This window comes from Puntigrus tetrazona, chromosome 14 (genome assembly GCF_018831695.1).
Source record: "Puntigrus tetrazona isolate hp1 chromosome 14, ASM1883169v1, whole genome shotgun sequence".
NCBI classification, from domain to species: Eukaryota; Metazoa; Chordata; class Actinopteri; order Cypriniformes; family Cyprinidae; genus Puntigrus; species Puntigrus tetrazona.
This window is the reverse complement of record NC_056712.1, coordinates 16172171-16196132: the sequence shown is the minus strand read 5'-3', so window position 1 is coordinate 16196132 and position 23962 is coordinate 16172171. Positions and strand designations below refer to the sequence as shown.

At 38.7% G+C, this 23962-nt stretch overlaps 1 protein-coding gene across 5 annotated transcripts in view; it reads right to left on the bottom strand.

The window, feature by feature from the left end:
- The window catches only part of mbnl3 (muscleblind-like splicing regulator 3), a 41859-nt gene that overhangs the window by 11391 nt on the left and 6506 nt on the right, over positions 1-23962 (bottom strand). For all 5 annotated transcript variants that reach the window (XM_043256831.1, XM_043256830.1, XM_043256832.1 and 2 more), the window contains exons 2-6: positions 18204-19287; positions 9828-9992; positions 9528-9728; positions 7514-7747; positions 1624-1774 (exon numbers count right to left, since the gene is read on the bottom strand). In XM_043256831.1, coding sequence (XP_043112766.1) covers positions 1624-1774; positions 7514-7747; positions 9528-9728; positions 9828-9992; positions 18204-18377 — 925 coding nt within the window. In that variant the 5' untranslated portion in view covers positions 18378-19287. The remainder of the gene's footprint in view (positions 1-1623; positions 1775-7513; positions 7748-9527; positions 9729-9827; positions 9993-18203; positions 19288-23962) is intronic.

Genomic DNA, 23962 nt, shown 5'->3' with positions numbered 1-23962 from the left:
AGCCTAATGCTAACAAGTCAAGCCTAAAGCTCGATTTTTGCAACAGCATTTACAGCGCATTTACATTTTGAAATGTGACTTATGAACATTCTGTGGGATCAAATCTAGGATTCGGCTTCAATTCATCCATCAGGATTTGATTGAATCAGGAAGGCGCAAAATATATTAGCTAGGCTATGATACAGCCATTGTTATGTCAAGAGAAGAAAGCAATATCACAAGCAGAAAAATTATTTTCTTGCTTCAAAACAACATGCACTGCATTAAACATTCATTAATAAAAATTAAAAGGGCGCATTTTGGTTTCAGGTTGCATATAAAGACCTTATAAAAATGCCAATTTGTTTTTTTGAGCTGATTTATATCAAACTGAAACAAAACGTTTGGGTGGGGTATTTTTCTACCACCAATGTAACGTCACAGCTTCAAAACATTATTTGCTACACTGTAATGGTAGTCAATGGCAGGAATTAGAGGGACAATCTAGAGAGCATCTTATATGGAATAAAATTTGTGTAGTACACAATGAGTCATCAATAAAAAATGTTTGGTTCATTTTTACAGAAGAGAAAAACATACGTAGGAAGCACTAGCGTGCAGCTAATCTAAAAAATTATCAAGTGCTGCAGGGAGTACATATTTTTGTAGACCACACCCCAAAAACTAGTTAGCATTTTTAGTATGCCCAGTTCTACCATCCTGAAGTGTTTTTTTTAATAAGGTTTCATATCAACACAAGCTGAATATCTTTTATGTTTTACTCTATGACAAATTATGCTAAATAAAGCCATTTTTTATTGCATTCACTTAACAAGTGGCTAAACAGGACTATAGAGGTTGTTTGAGACATTAAACATTATCACACCAAACAGGTAGACTCATTTACAGCTTCATTTCAATAATAAACACTCTCTTGCTAGCTATTCAAACATATATAGTCATTTACTTCTAGCAAATGTATTTATGCCTTAAAAATTCAGAAGTTGCGTTCCTGTCTAATCATGTCTTATCATGACCAAACAACAAAATGTGTAAGAGTTACATATCGTTGTTGGTCACAGAGCTTATTATACACAATCTTCCAAAACCGAATGAAAATCCTACTGGGTTCTTGTCAAGCTAACCAGGGTAATGCTAACTTATGTGTTGGCCTAGAAAAAAATGTCAATCACTGCAGTGCTCTAGATTTGGACTAAAAGCCACAGAACTCCTATTTTGATTTCACTGGGTCTTTGAAGGTCTCTGCTAGGTGGCAAATGTACTGTAACTACTGTTGCTGCTACAGTCATTTACAGTTTTTTTACTGTTTATGTGAGAACAGTGAATATAGTGTAGCATCAGAAAAAGAGTAGCTAATGCTCAGGTGCAGGTGCATGAGGAGACGCGGGACTGTATGCATCATGGGACTAATTAGCATGACGTGCATAGGGTGGACTACTACAAGATAAAGAGAGCAAGTGGGCTTACAGCTAGAGAGATGGCAAGCAGAAAAAGTGCTCAAGTCCTTGTCTTTAAAGTGCACTTTGTTTTTAAAGTGCTGTATGTATGCAAGCCAAACTATTACAGGAATACGGTGGTAATAGAGCGCAGCTCAGGAGGAATTATCTGTCTGCGTGAGCTCACCTGTGGGAATGAAGGCTGGCTGCTGCAGCTGCATGCTGGCCAAAGCCTGCTGGTAGTGGAACATGCTGGGGTTGAAGACGGCAGCCGCGCCGTTAGTCTTCTCCAGGGTCGGTCTCTTTGGTAGCTGTTGCATGGCTCCAGGTGGCAAAGCCTGAAGTGATCGGAATGACAAAGAAGAAAGAAGAAAAAACAAAAAAAAAGAAAGATGGTGGGCAGAGGGAGACGTTAATGACAGCCATGATACAGAGCTACAGGAAACTTTGTACTGTGTGTGTGTACATGTCCGTTCATGACAATAAATCTGACATACTGTGTGCTTCTCATTGTAAGTGTTGCAAACCATGTATTGTAAATAAATAATAAAACACAGTCAAAACATTGATTGAGACATTCTTGACTACTTCATTTGGATGCAACAGAATGTGCATGTGTGAAGTTCAAACTTTTAAACAGTGCTGAGTATAAACGTATATGAAATCAGCGTTGGGGCTAAGTAAAACGAGTTTTATCGATGAAATATCTAAATTACTTTTTGCAATTAATTTTGTTTTCCTATTTAATTACTGACACCTCTCCGGAAGTGAAAATGCGAGTGACTTGCACAGGCACTTCCTTCAGCCTGAGGCTTATTAATTTTTCTTTACAGCTGCCAAAAGTATAAGTTTGGGTTTTTTTTATGGGGTTATTAAAAAAGTAAGCAATCCCAGCCCAGGCGACAAAAAGTAACCCAAAGCAACATAATGTATTACTTTCCATGAAGAGTAACTTGGTAACACAATTAGTTGCTTTATTATGGAGTAATGCAATATTGTGATGCATTACTTTTAAAAATAACAAGTGGGGGAAACCTTCATTTTAAAATAGATGTTTTTCTCCAATACATCGTGGCCACAATTATTAGCCAATTTTATTTAATATTCTCGCAGCATCCACTTTCTGATATGAGAAAAGGTAATAGCCATGGGATTTGGAGAATACCTGGCAATAGGTCAGAGACCACTCTTATATGCAAAGGCTCTTCTTATCTCAGTGTTCATCTTAGTATACTCTACTCTTCAGTTCACACCACTAACTTTCTTTAGGGCTGAGATCAGAGAACTGGTGGCCATGGCAGAACCATTACTTTGTTTTCGATCGGTGTCCTGATGGACGATCTAACCAGAACCCATTATACGATTTGTAGAGGAGACAGTCAGGTTTAGATTTTTTCATGTACTGTGTTATTTCACAGAATCCATGATTAAATCTATTTGAACAAGATGTCTAGAACTTCTGGTAGAAAAATAAGCACACAATATCGAACATCCAGCAGTATATTTAACCGTGGCCATTGTGCATCGTGTGTCAAAAAGCTTTTTTAGATCCATCTGACCATAGACGCCGGCCCTTTTTTAAGTTTCGGCACTGTCTGACAGCTAAATATGCTGGAGTTTGTTTTTGATGAGTGCACAGGATTTCTTTTCAAATCCTCCCAAACAACTTGTGGTGATGTAGGAGCTTTTTAATATTTTGCAGGCTTTCTGACCTAAAGACTCAACTAATCTCTGCAGTTCTCCAGCTGTGATGCTTGGAGAGTCTTTGGCCACTCAAATTCTCCTCCTCACTGTGCATTAGGAACGATATAACCTTTTCCAGGCAGATATGTAACACTTCCTGTTGATTGGAACGTCTGAATTATTGTCTTAATGGTGGTAATGGGAATTTTACTGCAGCCACTTTCTATTTTGTGAAGCTTGAAAATATTTTGCTCCACATCACTTTTTCGACTATGAACATGAAGGGGTGCTAATAACTGTAGTCTACATTTATTGGAGAAAATCATTTTTATTCACACTGATCATAACTGTATATTTCTATTCTAATATATAGTTTCCTCTATTAGTAGCAATTATTTAAACGGTAACAAGAAATGTCCTTGAGAAGCGAATCAGCATATTAGAATGATTTCTGAAGGATCGTGGGATTCTGAAGACTGGAGTTCAGCTTTGCCATCAAAGAATTAAACTGCATTTTAAAAATGTATGCAAATAGAAAACAGCTATATAAACTGTAACAGCATTTAACTTTCTCTTAGAAATGTAATAACTATGATTATTTATTTATTTTTTTACTTTTTAGTAGACATTTCCCTAGCTAGTTTGTGACAGCAAGTGCTGATCACTTGTATGCGCATCAACTAGTTTTAAATGCAAAGCAAAGATTTTTTAAGCAATGGCATGCTGTGCTTCCTTCTCTGACAAATGTCTGGGAGTGCTTCTCCATTTTTCTAAATGCCTTGCATGAGAAAGAGCGATATCGGAAAGAGAAACTCAGGTGAGCTGTCTTTATCGGCCTGTGATAATTAAACACAGAATGCTCAGTCTAGATGAAGGAATAATGAGGAGGATGTACGGCTGTCTTCCACTCTGTAATTCGGGCTGATATGCAACATGATAAGAGCAAGGTCAGCAGGAAAGAGGATATCTGTGATTCACTAACCGAGGGATGAAGGGGGAGCAGTCCGACCTCATGATTTACACGAGTGAACTCAATCCCACGACCCAATAATAACGTGCTGCACTGTACAGAGCTCAACAGTAGGGCTCCTGAAGTCAAATTATCAATCCAAATCTCCACAGTGAGACTGATATTAAACAATAATGCATACACCTTTCAAGTAAGAACACCTATGAGCTCTAAGGTTATTAAGACGGTGGAATATGTTTCTGTAGATTGCATAAGCCAGTGATTTAAGCTTCACTGAAAACCACTGCTTAACTGCTGAATTAATTACAGATGAGGTGTTGCACTACCCACAATTCTGTAGCGAGATTCACCAATCAGAAGTTGTTGTTTCCATGGCGATGAGAACTGCAAACCTCACAAAATGATTTTTTTGTATCTATATTATTGTTACTCAGCTATTTATCTGGCTAGTTAATAATAGACGCCGAAGTAAGGCCAAAAACATGTTTTCCAATAAGGAAACATAAAAAAAAAACGATCAAATACGCACCCTCACTTCATTCCCAACCTGAATGACTTACTTTCTACTGTGGAGCTTTTTTTTTGAGAAATAGTTTGGTTTTTAACATTTAGAAGAAATAAATCCATACAAGTTTGGAACTACATGAGTTTGAGTGATTTATAACAATAATGTTCATTTTATTTCTTTAAAAGAAAACATGCTTTTACAATAACTAATGGGACAAGTAATCCCTCATTAATAAAAGATTCAACAATAAGCGAAAAAAACATTACTTTCCTGTAACGCATATTTAACCTCTATAACCAAATATTACAATTTTGTCTAAAAATAAACATTAAAAACTAAAATAATTTTAAATGCTACAATTTTTGTTTGCATCAAATTATAACGTACAGTTGGAAAGTTAGCTAAAGATCACATTTTACAGTTTTAATAAATTAGTAGTGTTTTGATTGACTTAACTTTAATTGAGTTGTATATGATGACAAGGGTGATCTAAATGACAAATTAAAAAAAATGAAAGAACTATTATTGGATGACAAGCAATACTCTACTGATATATACTTATTTTGCATCTCTATAAAAGATTAATTCTTGCAGCATTTTTCAGATTTTCAAATGTAATCAAATGATAGTGATTTCTCTAGTTGGTTTGATTTAAAATGTCAATTTTCTGAAGTGCCTGTGTATGAGTATGGAGAAAGTTACTTCTAATATCTAAACTACAGAAGTATTCAGTCGTTTCATTTCACCTCTAAGACAATTTTAGTTTACACAGAGATTGGGGCTGATTTCTTGCAGCATTAACACTTTCATGCAAAACACAATCTGAGCTATTAGAAATGAACAAATCAGCAAACAAAATGAAAAAGACACAAAAATGGGTGAAAGATGAAAGTACCAGATTGAAAGTTGGTTGCAGGCTGCGCTTCAGAGGACGCTCTGAGGGCTGGGTAAGCGAGCAGTGACCACATGACGATGGCAAACCAATCAACGACAGTGGACATAAACATGAGACAAGAGAATGAGCCGTGAAGGAACAGATGCAGCTTAGGTTAGAGAGAGAGCTGGGTAATAAGCTTGTAGGACAACAAAGAGAGCTGTGAGGATGTACAGACAATCAAGCAGTGTTCAAAAAGAATGACAGCATGAACCGAGAGGGAGTCAAATAAAGCCAACAATATGATAAAGCCTCAGGCAGACCAGGTGACTGCAGGAAGCAGAGGAAGATTTTTGGATAAGGTCCCCACATCTGTGCACTGTAAATAAACCTTTGTAAAAATGTTTCACGATAGGACTTGGGAGACTGGGATAAAAATGACACATTATGAAAGGGAAACTGTCTGCGGTACACTCTCGGGTGGGAGGCTGCTAACTAGTGGAGGTTTCTGTGAGAATGAATTGCTTGTTATTTCCTTTCTTATCATTTTTTTTCTCTTGCACCTGCACCGTAGACACTGTTTGCAACCGATCACTGAGCACAGGTCTTCATACATCACACAGGAGACAAAGAGTTTGCCTGCAGACACACACACACACACACACCCTCCTGCAGGGGATCTGAATTATTTAATGCACTCCTGAACCTCACATTGAAGGTGTGTGGAAAGTGAGTTATAAATACACACACCTTCATCTGACACTAGTAAAGCTTACTGAAAACGGCATACTGGCCAAAGCTAAGGCTGCCGGTCACTTAAGTTACTCTAGAGAGACTGTCCTTGTATGTGTAGTGAAAGTTGCCTTGGATAATACCACATTATGAAATGGCTCAGTACAACATGGGATGTGATGAATTACTAGCCTCATATTACAAAAAAGATTTAACTCGGCTTCCACTAAAATGGTGCAGTGATGTAACTTGCTACAAAACACAATGCACTGTGGTCTTTGTTTGTGAGGCTTGTGAGTTTGATATCATTCAGCGTTTATGGTCATGAGCTGCATAAGAAGACGTAACTGTCAGAAGTTAAAATGGAATAAATAACAATTTAGAACATCCAAAGAAACGTAATAATAATGCATTCATTACCGTTTGGGGTCAAAATGTTTTTAATTTTTTAAAAAGAAATAAATACTTATTTCTTAACTATTCAGCATTCATGCAATAAATTGGTCAAACTTGACTGTTAAGACATAATGTTACAAAGGATTTATATTGCACACAAATGCTTTAGAACGTTCCTATTCGTTAAAAAATACAGAAAAAATGTATCATAAAATTAAGTGGCATGTGTTTCTGTGTGATAATAGGAATGATAATCATTTCTTCAGCAGCAGACTATAGTAATAAAGCTAGAAATTCAGCTTTGCATCACAATTATAAATATAAATGTAATGTAAAATATATTAAAAATAATTTTCAATGATAATATTTCATAACATTATTTTTAGAAATGTACAATATCTGATCTTTAATTGCAGACAATTGAGCAGCACAGACGTCTTTTAAACACACACACACACACACACACACACACACACAAATACCCCAAACCTTTGAACGGTGTGATAAATTTAATAATTGAATAATGAATGGTAATCATGAATTTATTAATAATAAGATTCACTCACTCGTTATTCATTTTAACATTCATTATTTAATGTTAAAACAAAGTGCCTCGAGTTTGCAAGTCATATTTTGATTAAGTTGCCACAACAAGCTGCTTCTGATTAAAAAGTTATTTAAATGTGTAGCAAATTTAATGAATAACAATGACTTTGATATATGATATTTGTAAATAACTGTATTTTAAATGGATGAAGCATTTTTCACAAATTAATATGCGGCTTAATTATCAATAAGACACCTCATATATACTGTTTCTACTGAAGGCATCATCTTCTGCACTGAAATGGGTGTGTAATAATGAGAATATGTGCTTTTGATGTCACTGTTATGGGATCGTCTCAGTAACTCACCATGGCAGCAGCATTCTGGCTGGCTTGGTGCTGCGCCGCCTTTATCCGGGCCTGTAGGTGAGCCGGAGGGTGAAAGTACTTGCATTTGTCACGGGTGCATCGGCCCTTGATGTAATCCATGCAAACAATGACGGAGTTCTCGCTGCCGTCCACCATGGCTGCTTCCATAGGGTGGGCGTAGCGGCAGTCGTTCTCCCCGCGTGTGCAGTTTCCCCGCTGGAATTCCCGACACACCTGAGAGCAGGACAGCAGAGATTTACTACCACCCATTACTCACGCTGAAAACCACACTTAGTATCGTGGTACAACAGCATCATAAACTAGATTTTTACATTTGGTTAAAGAAGCGTGACCCTTGCCCAATTCTATGTTGAAAGGATGGTTGACAGAATATTTCTATTAGGGTTATAAAATCTTTTTTTATCATGTTGCTTTGTAGTTCCTAGGGTTCTTGCTCATTGGCCCAGGCCAAAACCCCCCAGACCCAAGTCTGTATCACAATCTGGTCTATATTTTTGACTCATTTAATAAAAATGTATCCATCTTTTTACTGACGTGAAAATGGGCTCAGCTATTTGTAAATTCTATCTTCTGGTCTCATCCACATCCAGCTATTTTTAGATATACAAAACTACTTGATATTAAAAATCAATACGATAACAGTATTTGAAATTAATGTTAATAAATTTTTATAGTATTTTAAATAAATATTAATGCCAGTAACACTAATATTTAATTTAAATATTAAAATCTAATCAAACTATGACATGAGTCATGAACTCATGTATGATGCAATAATGTCTAGCTTGACTACAAATTAGTACATATTTTTTTAAGTATTCAGGTAAAACACATATAGTTTATGTGACTCTTGATTATTACATGCCATAACTCAGCAACAGTTTATATTAAAGTAATATTATATTCAGGCATATGATTATTATCGTACTGTTATTGTGAAGCGTTCCCAGAGTTCACCGTTTGAGCTTGTTTTATCGCCAAACATGGTCTAACTGTAGTCTGAAGTCAATGATAATTAAAAGCTGCAATACACTTCATGACTTTCACACAGATTGGCACCCTGGAAGAGTCAGCGATAGATGCCAAATGTCAGAGCCGGACTGCAGATTTTGGGCAGTCAGATGACAGATTTCACACAAAATTGCATCGTGCATGACAGGCACAGATTTCTTTTAGCTTCAGACAATGATTCCTTACAGTCTGAGGATAACAAACACTGAAACTTTGAGCTCATTTACGAACACGTATTAATTTAATTTATCATGCATCTTTAAAGGGGTCATGCACTTTAAAATTCCCTTGGTCTTCTAATATGTAAGAGGTCTTAAATGTGGGTCTATGCAGAAATCAAATTATAAACTTTAACTCTTTTGTTTTGTCTTTTGTTCACTTAATTTTATCACGGATTCATTTACAGACAAAGCACAATTTGATGCAGGATTTTCAGAAATTGTGAGAAACTGTTCTCCTTACGTGATCACTACTTCTGTTAAACAATCTAATACACAGCATCATCTATCCAGGACGGCTATAGGCTATATATAAAATATACAAGTGTTAGCCAATCATAGCAGTAGGCATCTACTTTCATTCTGCTAAGCCTACACAAATGCGTTCAGATGACGGGGGTAAAAACAGGACAGAACATTTAAGTTGGCCTTAGAGAACAGTGGAAAATAATAAAAAGGCAGTTCATGACCCCTTTAAGCAATTAGGCACATTTCTGCACATGTCTGTTGCATTTGGAATAACCTCATTCGTTTAGTGTACGATGACCAGTTTTTCTCTTTTAACACTAATGAAGTAAGCACATGTATGCGACGACTATTGTTTAAACATTCGTGTAGCGCATTCTAAACTTTTTCAGTGCCAGCACACAATTGGACGTGTTTTTAAGTCTGTGGCAAGAACAGTTTAGAATGAGTTACATGCCGAATACATGTTTAGCAAGATACTTCTAGAGACAGAACAAGTTGTTCACTGCGTTTAACACCTCAAGCTTGTCTGTGCGAACATGCTTCTGTGTTGAATTTCCGTTGCCCATGGCGATGCCGGTGGGGCTCCCCGGGACCAGCACGGGGGCGCTGGGCAGAAGCTCGGGCATGAGACTGATGCCTGGGCTCACGTGGCTCAGGTACGGGCTGAAAGCCACGCTCGGACTGTTGGCCAAGGAAGGCGTTACTGGGAACGAGGTCTGGTTGAAAGGCACAAAGATAACAAGGGATGATAAAGCAACGTTTCAAGCACAAGAAAAACGGTTGTGATGTTATTGGTTATTAAAATGGGATCTCACTATGGGCTGCAGCTGAGCTCCAGGCAGCATGAACTGCATCTGCTGGGCCAGCATGGCGGCTGCGGTCTTCTGCTGGATCAGGTTGTTCCTGCCGTTTATCTCCAGCTGGGTCTTGAGATGAGGCGGAGGATGCAGGTACTTACAGTTATCACGTGTACAGCGTCCCTTAGAGGGGTTGAAGAGGGAGACACAGAGAGAGAGAGAGAGAGAGAGAGAGAGAGAGAGAGAGAGAGAGATGAATTACGCTGAATCTCAGCTACTAAAAGATCCAAGACTGCGTGACAGGAAGATAAGGGCTCCGTGATGGAGAGGATAAATTAAACGGGAGTCCCTAGACATTCAGGTGTACCGATTCCAGCTTTGCACTAAAACAGAAACATCCAAAACCGCATCAAATAAAAAGAAAACAGCGTAATCTCAGGAGTGCTGGAAGGTCTGAATTTCAAACGATCAGAGGAAACGTCAAAACGACAGCACTGGGACACAGGCGGAAAAAATTTCACTATCTCCAAATGAATTGAGAGTGACTGCCTTCTCTTTCTGTCTGTCTGTTTGCATCAACAATCTGGCCCTCTGTGTGGCTGACAGATTATAGTGCCCTTGTGGCTGTTGTACATGCTTATACTACATATGGGTCAGACATATAGCATTATGTTCATCACCCAGCTGTCCGAGCACCATGTCGAGTATCAGACACGGTTAAATACGCACACCAAACGTTCACGTTTAGGCAAACGCAATGAACTCCACTTGTTCTGCAATGCATAACAACCCGATAGGAAAAGATGTCTGTCAGTCCAGCAGTTACATATTTCTGCTGTTTTACACATTTCTTTTGTTCCTTTAGACAATTACATTTTTTCTTCTGTTTTAATGATTAAATGAAAATAAATCTTAATCAAAAAGCATGCCTAATTAATTGAAATCATAAAACGTTCATTTGAAGCAGCTGACACAGAAGAGCACTGCGTTGATTATGTTCAGTGGATACTCTTTAAATAGAGGAGACAAATTGTAACAAATTGTTAAATAAAGCCATTCTTTTTGTTTTCTTTGCACACAAAAATTAATCCCGTAGCTTCGTAAAATTATGGTTGAACCACTGATGTCACATGGATTATTTTAACAATGCTCTTGCTACGTTTCTGGACCTTGACCGTGCTAGTATCCTTGCTCTCTATGGGAGGGTCAGAGAGCCTTCGAAATTCATTTAAAATCTGAAGATGAATGAAGGTCTTAAGGTTTTGAAATGACACGAGGTTGAGTATTTCATGTCGGATTTTTTACATTTGGTTTATCTATCCCTTTAGGTGTACTGACCTACTTTTGATTCATTCATGCAAAAATTCTGTATCATTCCGCATTATACAAAAATTGAATTATTGACTGGATTCCAGGATTCTGTCCACTTTTTTCTACTCGCAGAAAACATAAGGCCCTATTAGGCAATAGTCACAATAGTTGATTAAGCAAACTTAAAGCTTAAACAATCACATTCTTTCTTAACAGGAAAAAAAATAAAAATAGCAAAAATACAAATTCTATAATCATTTAGTCTCCCTAATGTTTTTCTTTATGACGTGCTTCTCTTTTACACTCATTGATAATGAATGGTGTCTAAAGTAATAAAGGAAGATTTACATTCAGGTCTAACCTTTGGTTTGCTTCACATAGAAAGCTATCAAATGCAATAAAGTGTCTATGGTAATTCATTTTGAGGCTTGATCATGTCCACATTCACCCTAAATGCATGGAAAGGAGCTGCTTGGACTCTGCTGAACATCTTTTTTTTGAGTTTTACAAAAGCAATACAATCTTACAGGTTTGAAATGACATGAAGATGAAAAAACGATGGCAAAATGTTCATTTCATTAACATTAAGAAAGAAAAAAACAGATGTAGACAATTTATTCTAAAAGAAGATCCTTATGCAACTCTTCAGAGCTCACAAAAAAACTGCACTGAGTGTCTTCCTTTAATGCATTTCTATCTTCGTGGAAGGAAGAGCTAAAGCACATCTAAATGCTTCACAATGCTCTTGCAGACGTCATCTGCCTGAATGCCTGGAGAGTTACGATTGTCTGCGTCAGCAGGCATGCAAAAGCAACAATGACTTGATTTGCGGTTAAAATTCTCTTTTTGGGGGTTGGATAATATTTACTTATGTCAATGCGGCTTTAATGGGTTGTTGGGCTCACAAACTGACTTAAGCTGCTTATTACGGAGCACATAACTCCAAAAGAATTGAATCTGAATGGAATCCCAAAGCATTCCAAATGGAATTTACGGAAACGCTAAATCCCAGTGTTATCTGTGCAATGCTAACATTTCAGAAGGAATGTTGAAGCGTCACTCAATATGACTAGGCTCTGTAACTGTCCACCAGCTACAGCAATTTAAACACTTGCCTGTGTCTTCAGCAGCCTCAGGGCAGCTTTTAACAGTGATGAAGTCCTAACAAAATTTGAAGTGAGCGAGTGTGGGGGAGTCTCCTTGCTGGCCGGTGTGATGTGGTGCACTTAATGGAGATAAAAGTGGGTGTCTGGAGTGTCAGCGTGCAGGGACAGCGTGATCAATGTGTGCTGTCAAGGACTTGGAGATGGTCCACCATCCAATGCTGCATCATTCAATGCAACTCCCACACATGCAGCTCTATACGACACCTAGTCACACGTAGTCAGACCTTTGACTAAATGCTATAAAGTCTGGTCCACACTACGGCCGGTTCTTGCCAAGAACTGCCGAATAAAGCAGGCTTAGCATAGTTGGAGCATTTCTCTATAATAAAGATTACATCTACCGCTAACACTGTGATAGTGTTTTAAAGTACAAGATTACAATAAGCAATGCTCATCTGTCTCACAGCATCGTCCCATCTGAGAATCAGGAAATTGCTCAATGGAACAGGATGCAGCTGAAAATCTCACCTGAAATATCTAACTGTGACTGGATTCACACCGTTTGGTGTCATTAAACTTCAATTTAAAATCTGATATCTACTCTACTTTGAACACTGTGTCAATGGTGTAATAAATGTATTCATAGAGCTGCTGTATTTTGGTTATCCTTATTATTGTTTCCTTTTTTTATTTAACAAAAGTAAAATTACAATACTAACAATCATGAATGTTGATGAAATTCTTGCATTTTCTCATCTTCTATTTTGGTGAAAACCCACTAATAGATTTTTGTCGCACATATTGCATTGCTACATGTTACTGAGCAACTGTTTCAGCATAGATTTTCCTCATGCATTGTTTATTTAACCTTTGTTAATGAACTGGTGCAGTGATATTTTAATACATGCAATTTGTGCATGCATTAGAAAACATAACATTTTATTTACTTTACTTTTTATTTTTCAATCCTCATACAGTAACCAGCAACAACCACCTCTTCCTCTTCTCATTGAAAACATGCGATGCAGTGCTAAACAGCTTCTTGCTGTCAGTATGACTGAATATTGTCTTTCTCAGTTTTAAATGCTTCCACACCGCTGACATTGCTATTACCATATCTATGTAATTTTTTAAAAGTTCAACAAAAAAAATTTGCATGCATTTTGCTTTATTAATGTTAGTAATTCATTATCACTGTATGGCAGATTTGGATAATTTCTTAAAATATAAATTTCTACAATGTTCAATCATTTAAACAGAAATACACTCAAAATGTGTATAAATCAGTAATCATTATTTTATTTTAATTTAATCAGAGTTTGCCAAATCAAGAAAGTATTTTTGTGGGCAATATGCATCAGACAATCTACAAACAAACATTGTAGTGGTTAATGGGACAGTCGGTGGGAGCTTCATACACAACAACACATCGCTACAGTTCTTCTTAATAAAACAATCACAGGCACTCGCATGCAGAGATGTCACAAATATGTGCAACATTGTTAATTGTGTGCCCTGACACTCACGCGACGCTTTCACACACTGACATTGAGAGCAATTGCATCAGCGGCATGTGTTGTGGGAGTGTGTGGGTAATGAGCAGACCGTCTCAAAGGAGCAGACAGGTGATCCTGCCAAAGCACACATGAGAAGCAGCCTCACAGCCAAGCTTTAACATTCTGAAAGACAGCAAGAACACGCCGCTCACTTCAATAGTACACAGAGAAACAAAAAAAAAACACAAGATGTGGGAAATATGCTGAGGGCTTGGACATCGTCCCTGCGAGCTGTGAAACGCGAGAGATGAAAAGCTGTAAGTCATGTCATGTAGGATGGACTAGGTCAGGGATCTCCTTTGCGTAGTCATGGTAACACACCCGGCAACCGAGAGTAAGTTTTGCCTCATACTGTCTCCTCACTACTGATTGGCCAGAGAGAAATAAAGGGAGAGGGAGGAAGAAAAAGAGAGAAGGCACAAATGAAGAAAGCAGACTGCATATCTGATTAGACTACAATATACTTCGATTAAAATCACTGAACCTTTTCATGGTGAATCTCAGTGAATTTTTTACAAAAAACTAATTGTTAAAGGAACACTCCACTTTTTTTGTAAATAGGCTCGTTCTGCTAGCTGTTGTAACATGGAAACATTCAGAGGTTTCAAAGATGTTATCCGATTGGTTGAATTCTACAGAATTTCTGGGAGACGTGTGTGTTTCGTTCTTTAACGTTCCGCCTAGAAACAAAGATGTTGTGGCACCAAACTTGCTCAAGTTAGCATTATAGACTCTTACAAATATGTCCAAGAGCTTTATACACTAGTCTATTATTGTGGGGACTTTTCTATATGCTGTAAGCAAGACTAATAATACTTAGCATTTATTAGACTATAAATACAAGTGTAGTATGTCTGATTAAGGAATGCTTCATGTTTTTGTGGTGTTAATGTGAATGGACACATGCTACTGTTCAAAATGTTGGGGTCAATGAGAAAATATTTCTGTTTTCACTCTCTAAAAAGAAAAGCACTTTTGGTAAAGACTGAGACTGCTTTCAAAAGCATTTAAAAAGTGACCCCACACATTTGAACAGTTGTGTACTTTAATATTCATATGGTACATCAATTCTGTTTTTGCAAAAGGGCTAAAAGTATCCTGTTTTCCATGATATGTCCCCATTAAATGTACTTCCTGGAACAGCGTCTCTCAGTGTCCATTTAGTTGTCCTATTTCCTAAAAATAGCTTTTCAACTCATGTTCATGTGAATTAGACGCCGCCAATGACAGTACCTGCCGATTTAGTTTTTCAGACAAAAGCCTGTGCCAGCACCAGTACTACATCAATAACCGAATCACATTTACATAGACTAGCAGACTGCCTAATTTATGCATCTCTGATATGTTTTCAAGCAAACCAAACCAGATTAATGGTCAATGAACAGCAAAAACGCAAGAGCAGGGGCTGGTAGGAGGAAGAAAGGACATAGTAGCAGCCATTAGGGAAGTCGATAAATTAGCAGAGATGTGGAGTTGTGGAGGGGCGCAGAGGAAACAGAGGCCTGGGGACATGAGATTGAGTCTGGAGATACATGTTGAAGATATTTTAATATAAAAAACTAAATGAATCAATGATCATAACTGATGGGGGTTGCAAGTAACACCTGAGATATTACACAAGATATACATAAATGTTAAAGGGGTCATCAACTGCAAAATTCACTTGTTTGAACTGAAAGTCTGTTGGCAAAGTCTGTTTTTTTATCTCCCAAAATTACAACTCTTTCTCAAATCAAGCTGTTCTCAGCTTTTTGGACATGTACCGAAACAAAACACTGTTTTTGGCATGGTAAAAAGGGTGTTGGTTTACACTAAAATTGAGGAATTTAATTTTAATATTAGTATTTTAGAGACTTTTCATTAAGATCCTAAAGAATCATATCAACAGCAGCAGATGGCCCCTTTAACATACAGGTTTTTACATATCTTAATATTTTTTCTGAAAATGCCACTCAAAGTGACCAAGAAATCAAAGGGACAGTTCTTATGTTTTTATGGAATATTGCAGTGTTGGCTATGATATTATTTATCCATGTACATCATTTCATGCACTTTTTTTAAATTACATTTATTAAAAATGTAATACAATGCAACTAAATGGTTAAGATTCAATTTAGGGGTTGGTTAGGGTTAGTACCTAGTTATTGCCCAGTTTACAGTGAGAATTGTTTAAAAGGAAATTTATATTTAAAAAAAAAAAAAAAATCACCTATGTCATCATAGAAATAAATTATAATGTACAATATATTCAAACAGAAAGCAGTTATTTTTAACTGTAAAAATATTTTAAATATTAAGGTTAGTACCTAGTTGTTGGCCAGCAATTACTGTAGTAAACTGCACCCGAAACTCCACCCTATGCCTTTTCTTGTTCAAGAACCCTTTTCACTCAGATTCGTCACAATAAAGGAGAAAAGACGATCATAATTTCCGTTTCATACCAACTTTAAGCGCACCTCTCCTTACCACTTCAGCAGGCACCATTAAAACTCCTCTGAGACACACACATACAAACATCACAAAGGATTTCGCTCATTTATTTTCTCTAGCTTTATTTCATCTCCCTCCCTCTCTCAGTCATAACAGCAATCTAACCCTGAGTTTTCAGATAGTGACGGCTGGCTGCGTTTACTGTTCTGATAAAAACAATCAAACAATTGGATGAGCAAGTAATCTACACAGGTCACTGGAGCCCGGTGCTAACAACTGTAACACGGTTCGGAGGGATTACTGTACCCAGTCGGTCGGTGCTGTTGCTAGGCCTCGTGTAGCTTTCTCTCTCACTCCCCCACACATGCTGTACACAGCCAAAAAATGGCCAAATAATACATTCTAGCTCAATAAAGGAGGAGACAGCTGCTGCACTCAGACAGAGAGGGCCTTGTCTGGCTCTTTCGCTGCACATAAACACATACGCGGAGACATAAACACACAAACACATTTGTTGTGCTCATAGCTCAATGCTCAGCGTCACGGTTAATGTGAGTCCTGATTGAGCCACAGGCCAGAGTGCTGCTGCTTCCTGAGATTAACATGGACAAATCAGAAAATAAAAGGTACAACAAACGTGAGCTTATTAATTGATGAATCACTAATACATCCTAATACCTACGACGGTTCATCCAAAAATGAAAATTCTGTCATTATTTACTCACTGATGTTCAAAATATAATTTAGAATGGGAATCTCATTTTAGTCTTCGTTCACAATATTCACGAAAGAGATGTAATCATATTTTTTGTTACTTCTTTTCCTATTACATTGAATGAAGACGGCAAGCTCTAAAAAAGCATAATAAACAACATAAGGGCATCGCAAAGGCTTTGTGGAAGAAAACAAAATGAATTATGTTATTTAGATCCACTAATGATGTCCAATTCATTAATTAATCAGTCATTTAGTTAGATCATAGATCAAGTTAGATCTTTTAAATGAATCTGTCATTTATCAAAAATACAGTTAGTAATCTAGTGACTCTTTTCTATTTTAAAATATTTAAAAATATTTTCTGTGATGCAAAGCTGAATTTTCAGCATCATTGCAGACTTCTGTGTCACATGATCCTTCAGAAGTTATTACAATTTACAAGTTAAATCAAGTTAGATCATTATTTATATTTGCATGATATATATTTATATACTATAAATGTACATACTGTAACTGTTGATGCATTTCTGTCAAATAAAATAATTTTTAAAACACTTGCTGATCAAACTTTGATGGTAGTATATATGAAGCCACTTTTTGAAGCATCAAAGCTCCAGTTCCCATTCTTTGTAACTGCATGGCACAAAAAGGTAAATTCCAATAAATTCTTTAAAATTCCTCCTTTTGACTTCCACAGAAGAAGTCATAAAAGTTGAGTGACATGAAGGGTTAATGATAATGGAATTTTTTCGTGTGAACCGTTCCTGTTCCCTCTAAAATGACTTCATCATGCTTTAAAATTAAAGCGGTATTTAAAGACAAAACACTACCAGAAATTACCACAAATGGTTTTGTAGATAATCCAGTGGCATTAGCGTGTTTTTTGGATATACCACAAAACACTCAATATACTTGACATATAAATGACATATTCATAAAGTTTGACATTTGCTATCCCTAAATTCATCATTCATACATTTGTTGACTTCCCCATAGTTCCATCACAGTACTTTTAACCATAACTGACCAATCCATGACCAGAGGTTGAGCTGTCTTAGACTGAATCTGACATAAAAATACATTCAAAGGCTGAGAAAGATCACTACTCAGCAAAACAGCCTAGAGGTGTTAGTGATATCTGACGAAAATAACCAAACACCATGTGCGAATGATGAAATCTGCAGTAAAACATTAAATAATGATCTAATAGTCAATATATCACAGTGAACAGTAAAACAATCTTTAGTGTCTGTGTGCAAGTGCATCGGGGTTACCTTGAGTGAGTCAAAACAGGCGATGACGCGGCCGTTCTCCACGTGGCAGGTGCGAGAGGGGTGAGCAAACTTGCATTCGGTGTCCGAACGCGAGCAGGTTCCTCGCTGGAACTCTCTGCACACCTCCAGCGTCAGCCACTTGGTGTCGCGACCCATGGTCACATTGACGGCCATGGCGGTCCCTCGGCGAGCGGTGGGTGAGCTGAGGGCTGGGGTGGGGCAGCCAGGCGTGATGAAGCACAAAAGCTGCAAAAAACGAGCACAGTGGCAAGGAGATCCTCACTACCAGTCTAGAAATGAAAAGCAAACTCTCTCATGGACAGGAAGGGGGCATAGTCTGCTGATCAGCCGTTTGAGGAAGTATGACGAGAATATGAGATCAGTTTAAAGTCAGGCAGGGAGAGCGATGAATCGAGCGTGCTGAGGTGGAGTAGGTCAATGTGACATGCTGCGGTGCATCTTCGGCTGCCGTCCAGGAGAAAGAGGCATTAAAAGTAGAGTAGAGCGGCACTTTGTATTTGTCTGCAGTGGTCGCCCCACTGTCTAGACTCACCCTCCGAAGCTCTGGGTTTAAAATAGCCCTCTTGCATTGATGTAAAACGGACTTTCTCTAAATTTAGGCTTCCGAAACCCCCTGCCCTGTTGCCATAGGCGCAGCAGTCCCTAAAGATACTCGCATGTCTGGGTCGCCAGGGATGGAGAGACTGCAGAAATGAAGGGAGAGACACTTTGAGAACCCAAAAGGGAAACTAATCGACTGGCGTCCTTGTATTAAAAGGTGAAATGGCGAGCAGACGGAGCTGGAATCGAGGAACAGGCAAATGGGTTGATTGACTGTCAGGGTGAAATATAGCCCGAGCCAAGGCCAAGCGCACACGCACGCGCTCAAGTCAGCGGGGAAGAGAACGCTCCGAAGCGGACACGGAGAAGGGCTTCCGCAGCATCCAGATGAGGCACTTTATGGTGATGCGAGACTTCTTTCACTTGAATCGCTTTCTCATCCCTCCTGCTCTCCCTGCGTCCCTTTCATCGCACTGTGACGTGTCCTCGTGCACTTCTAAGAGAGTCCTTTGCGGCAGGAGACCTGTCTTTGCGAAAAGACACAAAAACAAACTCGGTTAAAACAGCTTGTCCCGTTCGAAACACTTACGAAAACACAAGCGCTAAAAGTTCAAAACAACAAAGGGAATGCCTGAAGCCGCAGCTGTTTATGTTGCAAACCTGTAACTGGGGAATACAGAGGTGAGCGACAAACAGAGAGAGGCTGAAAGCGCATGGCAGAAAGCGCGAGTGAGAGAGTGCAAGAGAGGTAGAGGAGGAGTGCAGACGGGAGGCAGGCAGCAATGCAAAGGAAAGGGCAGGCTGTGTCTTGATTAAGAGATACAAGGAGGGAGGGAAAAGAGGGAGGAGGCAGGGAAAGGGACAGAGAGAGAGAGAGAGAGAGAGAGAGAGAGAGCGAGAGCACATGGGAGACAGCAACGTCACTTTACGACTGTGGGGCGACAAAATCAGCTCAAAACAAAACAGCGAGGCCATAAACCACGCGCCGATTGCAGAGTTCAGGATCTAAACGTGGCTTTTGTGATTGAAAAAGGAAGTAGAGCAGCCGGCAGGAAGGGCAAATCCCCATAGCTGCAGCTGCTGAGCACGGAACACTGCAACAGCCAATCAGCTGCTGCGATGCAAACCGGGCATTGTGGATCAGCCAATCGGGAGGAGCCTAATATATCGATCGCTGGTCTCCCCACCCTCTTTGTCATTGCATTGCTCCTTGGCTGAATTCGAAGGAGAGTGGCTCTCTAGCTTTCCCGGAGCGTTATCGGGGTACAGGCGAAGAAGGAGAAGTGAATGGATGGTTATCGCATTCGTTTCTACACGGGAAGGTGTGCGAGGTGGAGCAACACGGGGAGGGGGGGGGGTGAGTGGTTGTCTTGGGTGGGTCTGACAGCTGATATGCCGTCCCTAGAGAGACAGGGAGACAGTACAGTGAAGAATAATCAATGTCGTGATGACCAAGCACACTTGAACCAATGCGGGAGGGAGGGTGGGATAAACGAATAAAAGGACAGGAAAATGAAAACAAATAAAGCAGAGGTGAACGAGCAGACAGCGAGGGGATTAGAGGAGAGGTTAAGGCAGATATTATCTGTCCCCGTGTCTCACAGCGACAGACACAGACGGAGGAGACGGCAGGTGGAAGAGGTGGGGGGTTTGGGGGGTGGTTGGTGAGCGCGTGATCGGAGCGAGCAGACAGACGGTCCAGAAGGAGAGCAATGCGGTGAGGGAGATCGGGAGAGAAAACGAGCGAGAGAAGATGGAAATTGAATTAATGACACCCACCTCCAAATACAAGAACAAAGGCACTAAATGCAGCGCAACCTAACACCGCGCAAAGCAGAAAGTAGGTTTTACAGCAGGCTGACGTGTGCACCCTCCCCCAATATCAGCCCTACAGTAAGATCGATGAAGACGCCCCCCCGGGGAACGCGGACCTGCAATGAGCTGTTCGTCAGCACTGAAGTTAGCACATCTCTGTCTCCGAGCAGAGCTGTACCTCAGCCACACCTGCTTCCTGCACGCAAAGAGAAAGGCCAATTATCTCATTTATATGTAGGCAGGTGAACGGAGAGGTGATCCGTGAAGAGAACATGTAGCTGTGACGTCAGCGCGTGAGTCTGAGTCCCACCGCAGACGCCTCTATTACCCTAATGTGTAGTACAAGCACCGCCCGCCCGAGGACTTCTAATCCCCCACCACCCTAGATGATAATCATCGTTATTTCCAAAATTGGATGATTTGTATCTTCGCGGCTTGTAGAGCTAACGATCACACACTGCCCGAAACAATGGGACCGGTTATAAATAGATGTCTCGAACTGATTTCCCAACGTGATTAAGTAAATTATTAATGCAAAGTAGACCGACGAAACACAACCTGACTAGTTGGTGTACGTGTAGCCTAGTTATTACAAGCTGTAGTTACTACACAGGGCATAAAAGCAGATAACGCTAGAAGAAAAGTGTATTGTTTCATCTAGAAGGATGGCTGAATGATAAGTGAACCAGCAACGCACTTAGGCCAAGTTTACTTATAAGCTGAGATATTTTATTGGAAAGTTAGTTATTTAGACTACAAGTGGCTAAAAACAAGGTAATTACAATCAAATTACTTAAAGTGGGCAATAGGTTAAAAAATAGGATAAGAGTGCACGTTACATTGGGACCACTTGTAAAGACAATTTTTGTATTTAGTTATCGGCATCTGTTTATATTAAATCTATAGGCTCTTTTCGAATATTTACAGCCACAATGAAACTGAAACTGAATTTTTCCTTATGTGGTTTGAAATACATTAAAAAGAGAGAAATGGATTACTGTAAAAGAAAGAAATGTGTAGGCTGTGGACTTTCCACAGTTTTTGTCTGGTTGGAGGCTGATCTGAATGCAAGCTTGCAATCGATTTTAAGAAAGGTGCAAACTAATTGATTGGGGAAGTCCAGCATACATCATCAGATACAAGCCTGTCAGTTCACCGGAAGATCGATTTATTATCTTAATTAAAAATTGCAAGGTTTGTTTTTTTAGTGAAACATGCATGCATGAGTTGCTCACAATGAGATATGAAGCACGCATATAGAAAAAAGATAAGAGTGAATTTTAATATTAAGCCAAATTTAATTATTGTTGCAAAATTTAAAAAATTGAAAAATAGATTATTTTAATTTTAAGCGATCGTTAGATAGGTAAAGGCAATCTAAAAGTAAAAATAAGGGAAATTATCATTTATAATGTAATATCATGTAATATCAGCCAATACCAATATAAAAAAAAAATTCTAATGTCAAAAAATAATTCACATGGCACTGACAAATCATGCACCCCCAATATTTTACTCTAACAAAGAAATACAATGATATCAGTGACTGTAAGCAGTTTATTTATGGTTTCATAAACCATCTGAACGATGCAAGAATGAATCAGAATTTGAATTCCCTCAGCTTGCTCGGGCTGAGCATGCAATACACTATGACATTAAAAACAGCAATGCAGTGTTTTTAAAGCACGTATTGGAAAAACGAGCTTGTTAACAGAAAATCCACACTATTTTGTAAAGAGCTACTAACACACTACTGAAAAATGTACAGGCCAGATCAGACAGAGCAAAACCTGACACACTAAACCTGGAAAGAGATTGAAAAAAATAAAGGTAGACACATCTCAGAAAGACTTCAGAGAGAATGAATATCTCTAATGCACAGACAAGACAACAAATAACCCTGTGCTCAATGCTAATAACGTCAGCTATCTGTAGTACAATTGTTATACAGGCTAGTGTAAGTGCTGCTTGTGTTTACTTTGATGTTCTACAGCAGGAAGGTGTCTGGGCGGAGGATATGCAGCATGGTATACGTGTGTGAGCGTTTCTGCCGCAAATCTACAAAGGAGGCTGTAAATATCAGAAGTGTGGAGGTGGCGAGTGTGTATTGTTTCTACAAGGTCACTGAGCTGTATACACATCGCACTTGTAGCAGTGTCCTTCAGGCGCCGCATGTGTATGCACAAGAATCAAGGAGAAAGTCAATAACTGGAATGTATAGCATCTGAGAAACAAATATCTTTTAACAGCACTTGGCTGTGGTTTGTAGACACTAGTGTGCTGTTCAGGGCCGTCTCAAAAATCGCACCTACTGTCTGTTTCTGAGAAATAACATTTAACATTAACATTACTTCTGCTGATTTAAATGATGCTTGAAGTTGGCATGAAATTCATTTTAGTTTGTAAATGTATGTTACTGATCTTACTGTAAACGCTTCTTCTGTGTAGGGCTGAAATGATTTGTCGACAGGGTCTACAATATTAAAGTAGTTGATATTTTTGTTTTTTTTAGATAGTCATTTCATCTGGAATGACCTCGTGTAAGAGCCTGTAACAATGCGGTTTGGCCAGTGTGGCACTGTAGGCGAGTCTGTAATTAAGCCCTCCTGGATGCAGTTCAAAAGAAGAAGACGCATCGCTTCGGAGCAAACACCGGCGAAACTGAAGCTGCTGAGCGGCGTTTGGATGAATATGTAAATATATGCTGTGCACTGTCCTCTCAACAATGCAAAAAACACAAACGCAACAAAAGGGGTGAGAAAGTATCAGTTAAGAATGCATTTAATTACAGCAACGTGGGTGTAATCACATGCACTCTATTAACTTATATAGTAACTTACTTCATGTAACAGACAGCCTTAAATTAAGCAGTATCAAACATGAAAAATCAGTCAGCGCCACTTTTAGTTAAAATTACAACTTAATTTTCTGTTATAAAGCAGCTCTCTGGTGTCAAGCTAGCTAATGATTACGTGTTTTTATTAGTGGGAGAAAAATATTATTTCATTAAAATGATAGCTTGGTTTGCAACAATTTGGTGATTAATTGTTCTAATAATAGATGAATCAGTAAATGTATGGAGACATTTCTCAAATAATTACACAGAACAAAGAAAGTCTTAAAGGTTCGGAAAGACACAGAAATCATTTTAGGTGAACTATCCCTTTAAAAGAAAAGCAGTTTCCAGAGTTTGTTGTCTATTCGAGACACACTTGCTGAATGAGCTAATCTTAGATCTTGGAATTATTGATTATACGGATCAATATGACAACAGCTGCCCTAGGTGTAATAATTACAGTGATCACTAGAGTAAACACCATTTATTGTTCATTTGAGGTCTATTTTAACCATTTTCAATAAGTCTTTCACTGTCCTGAATCGAC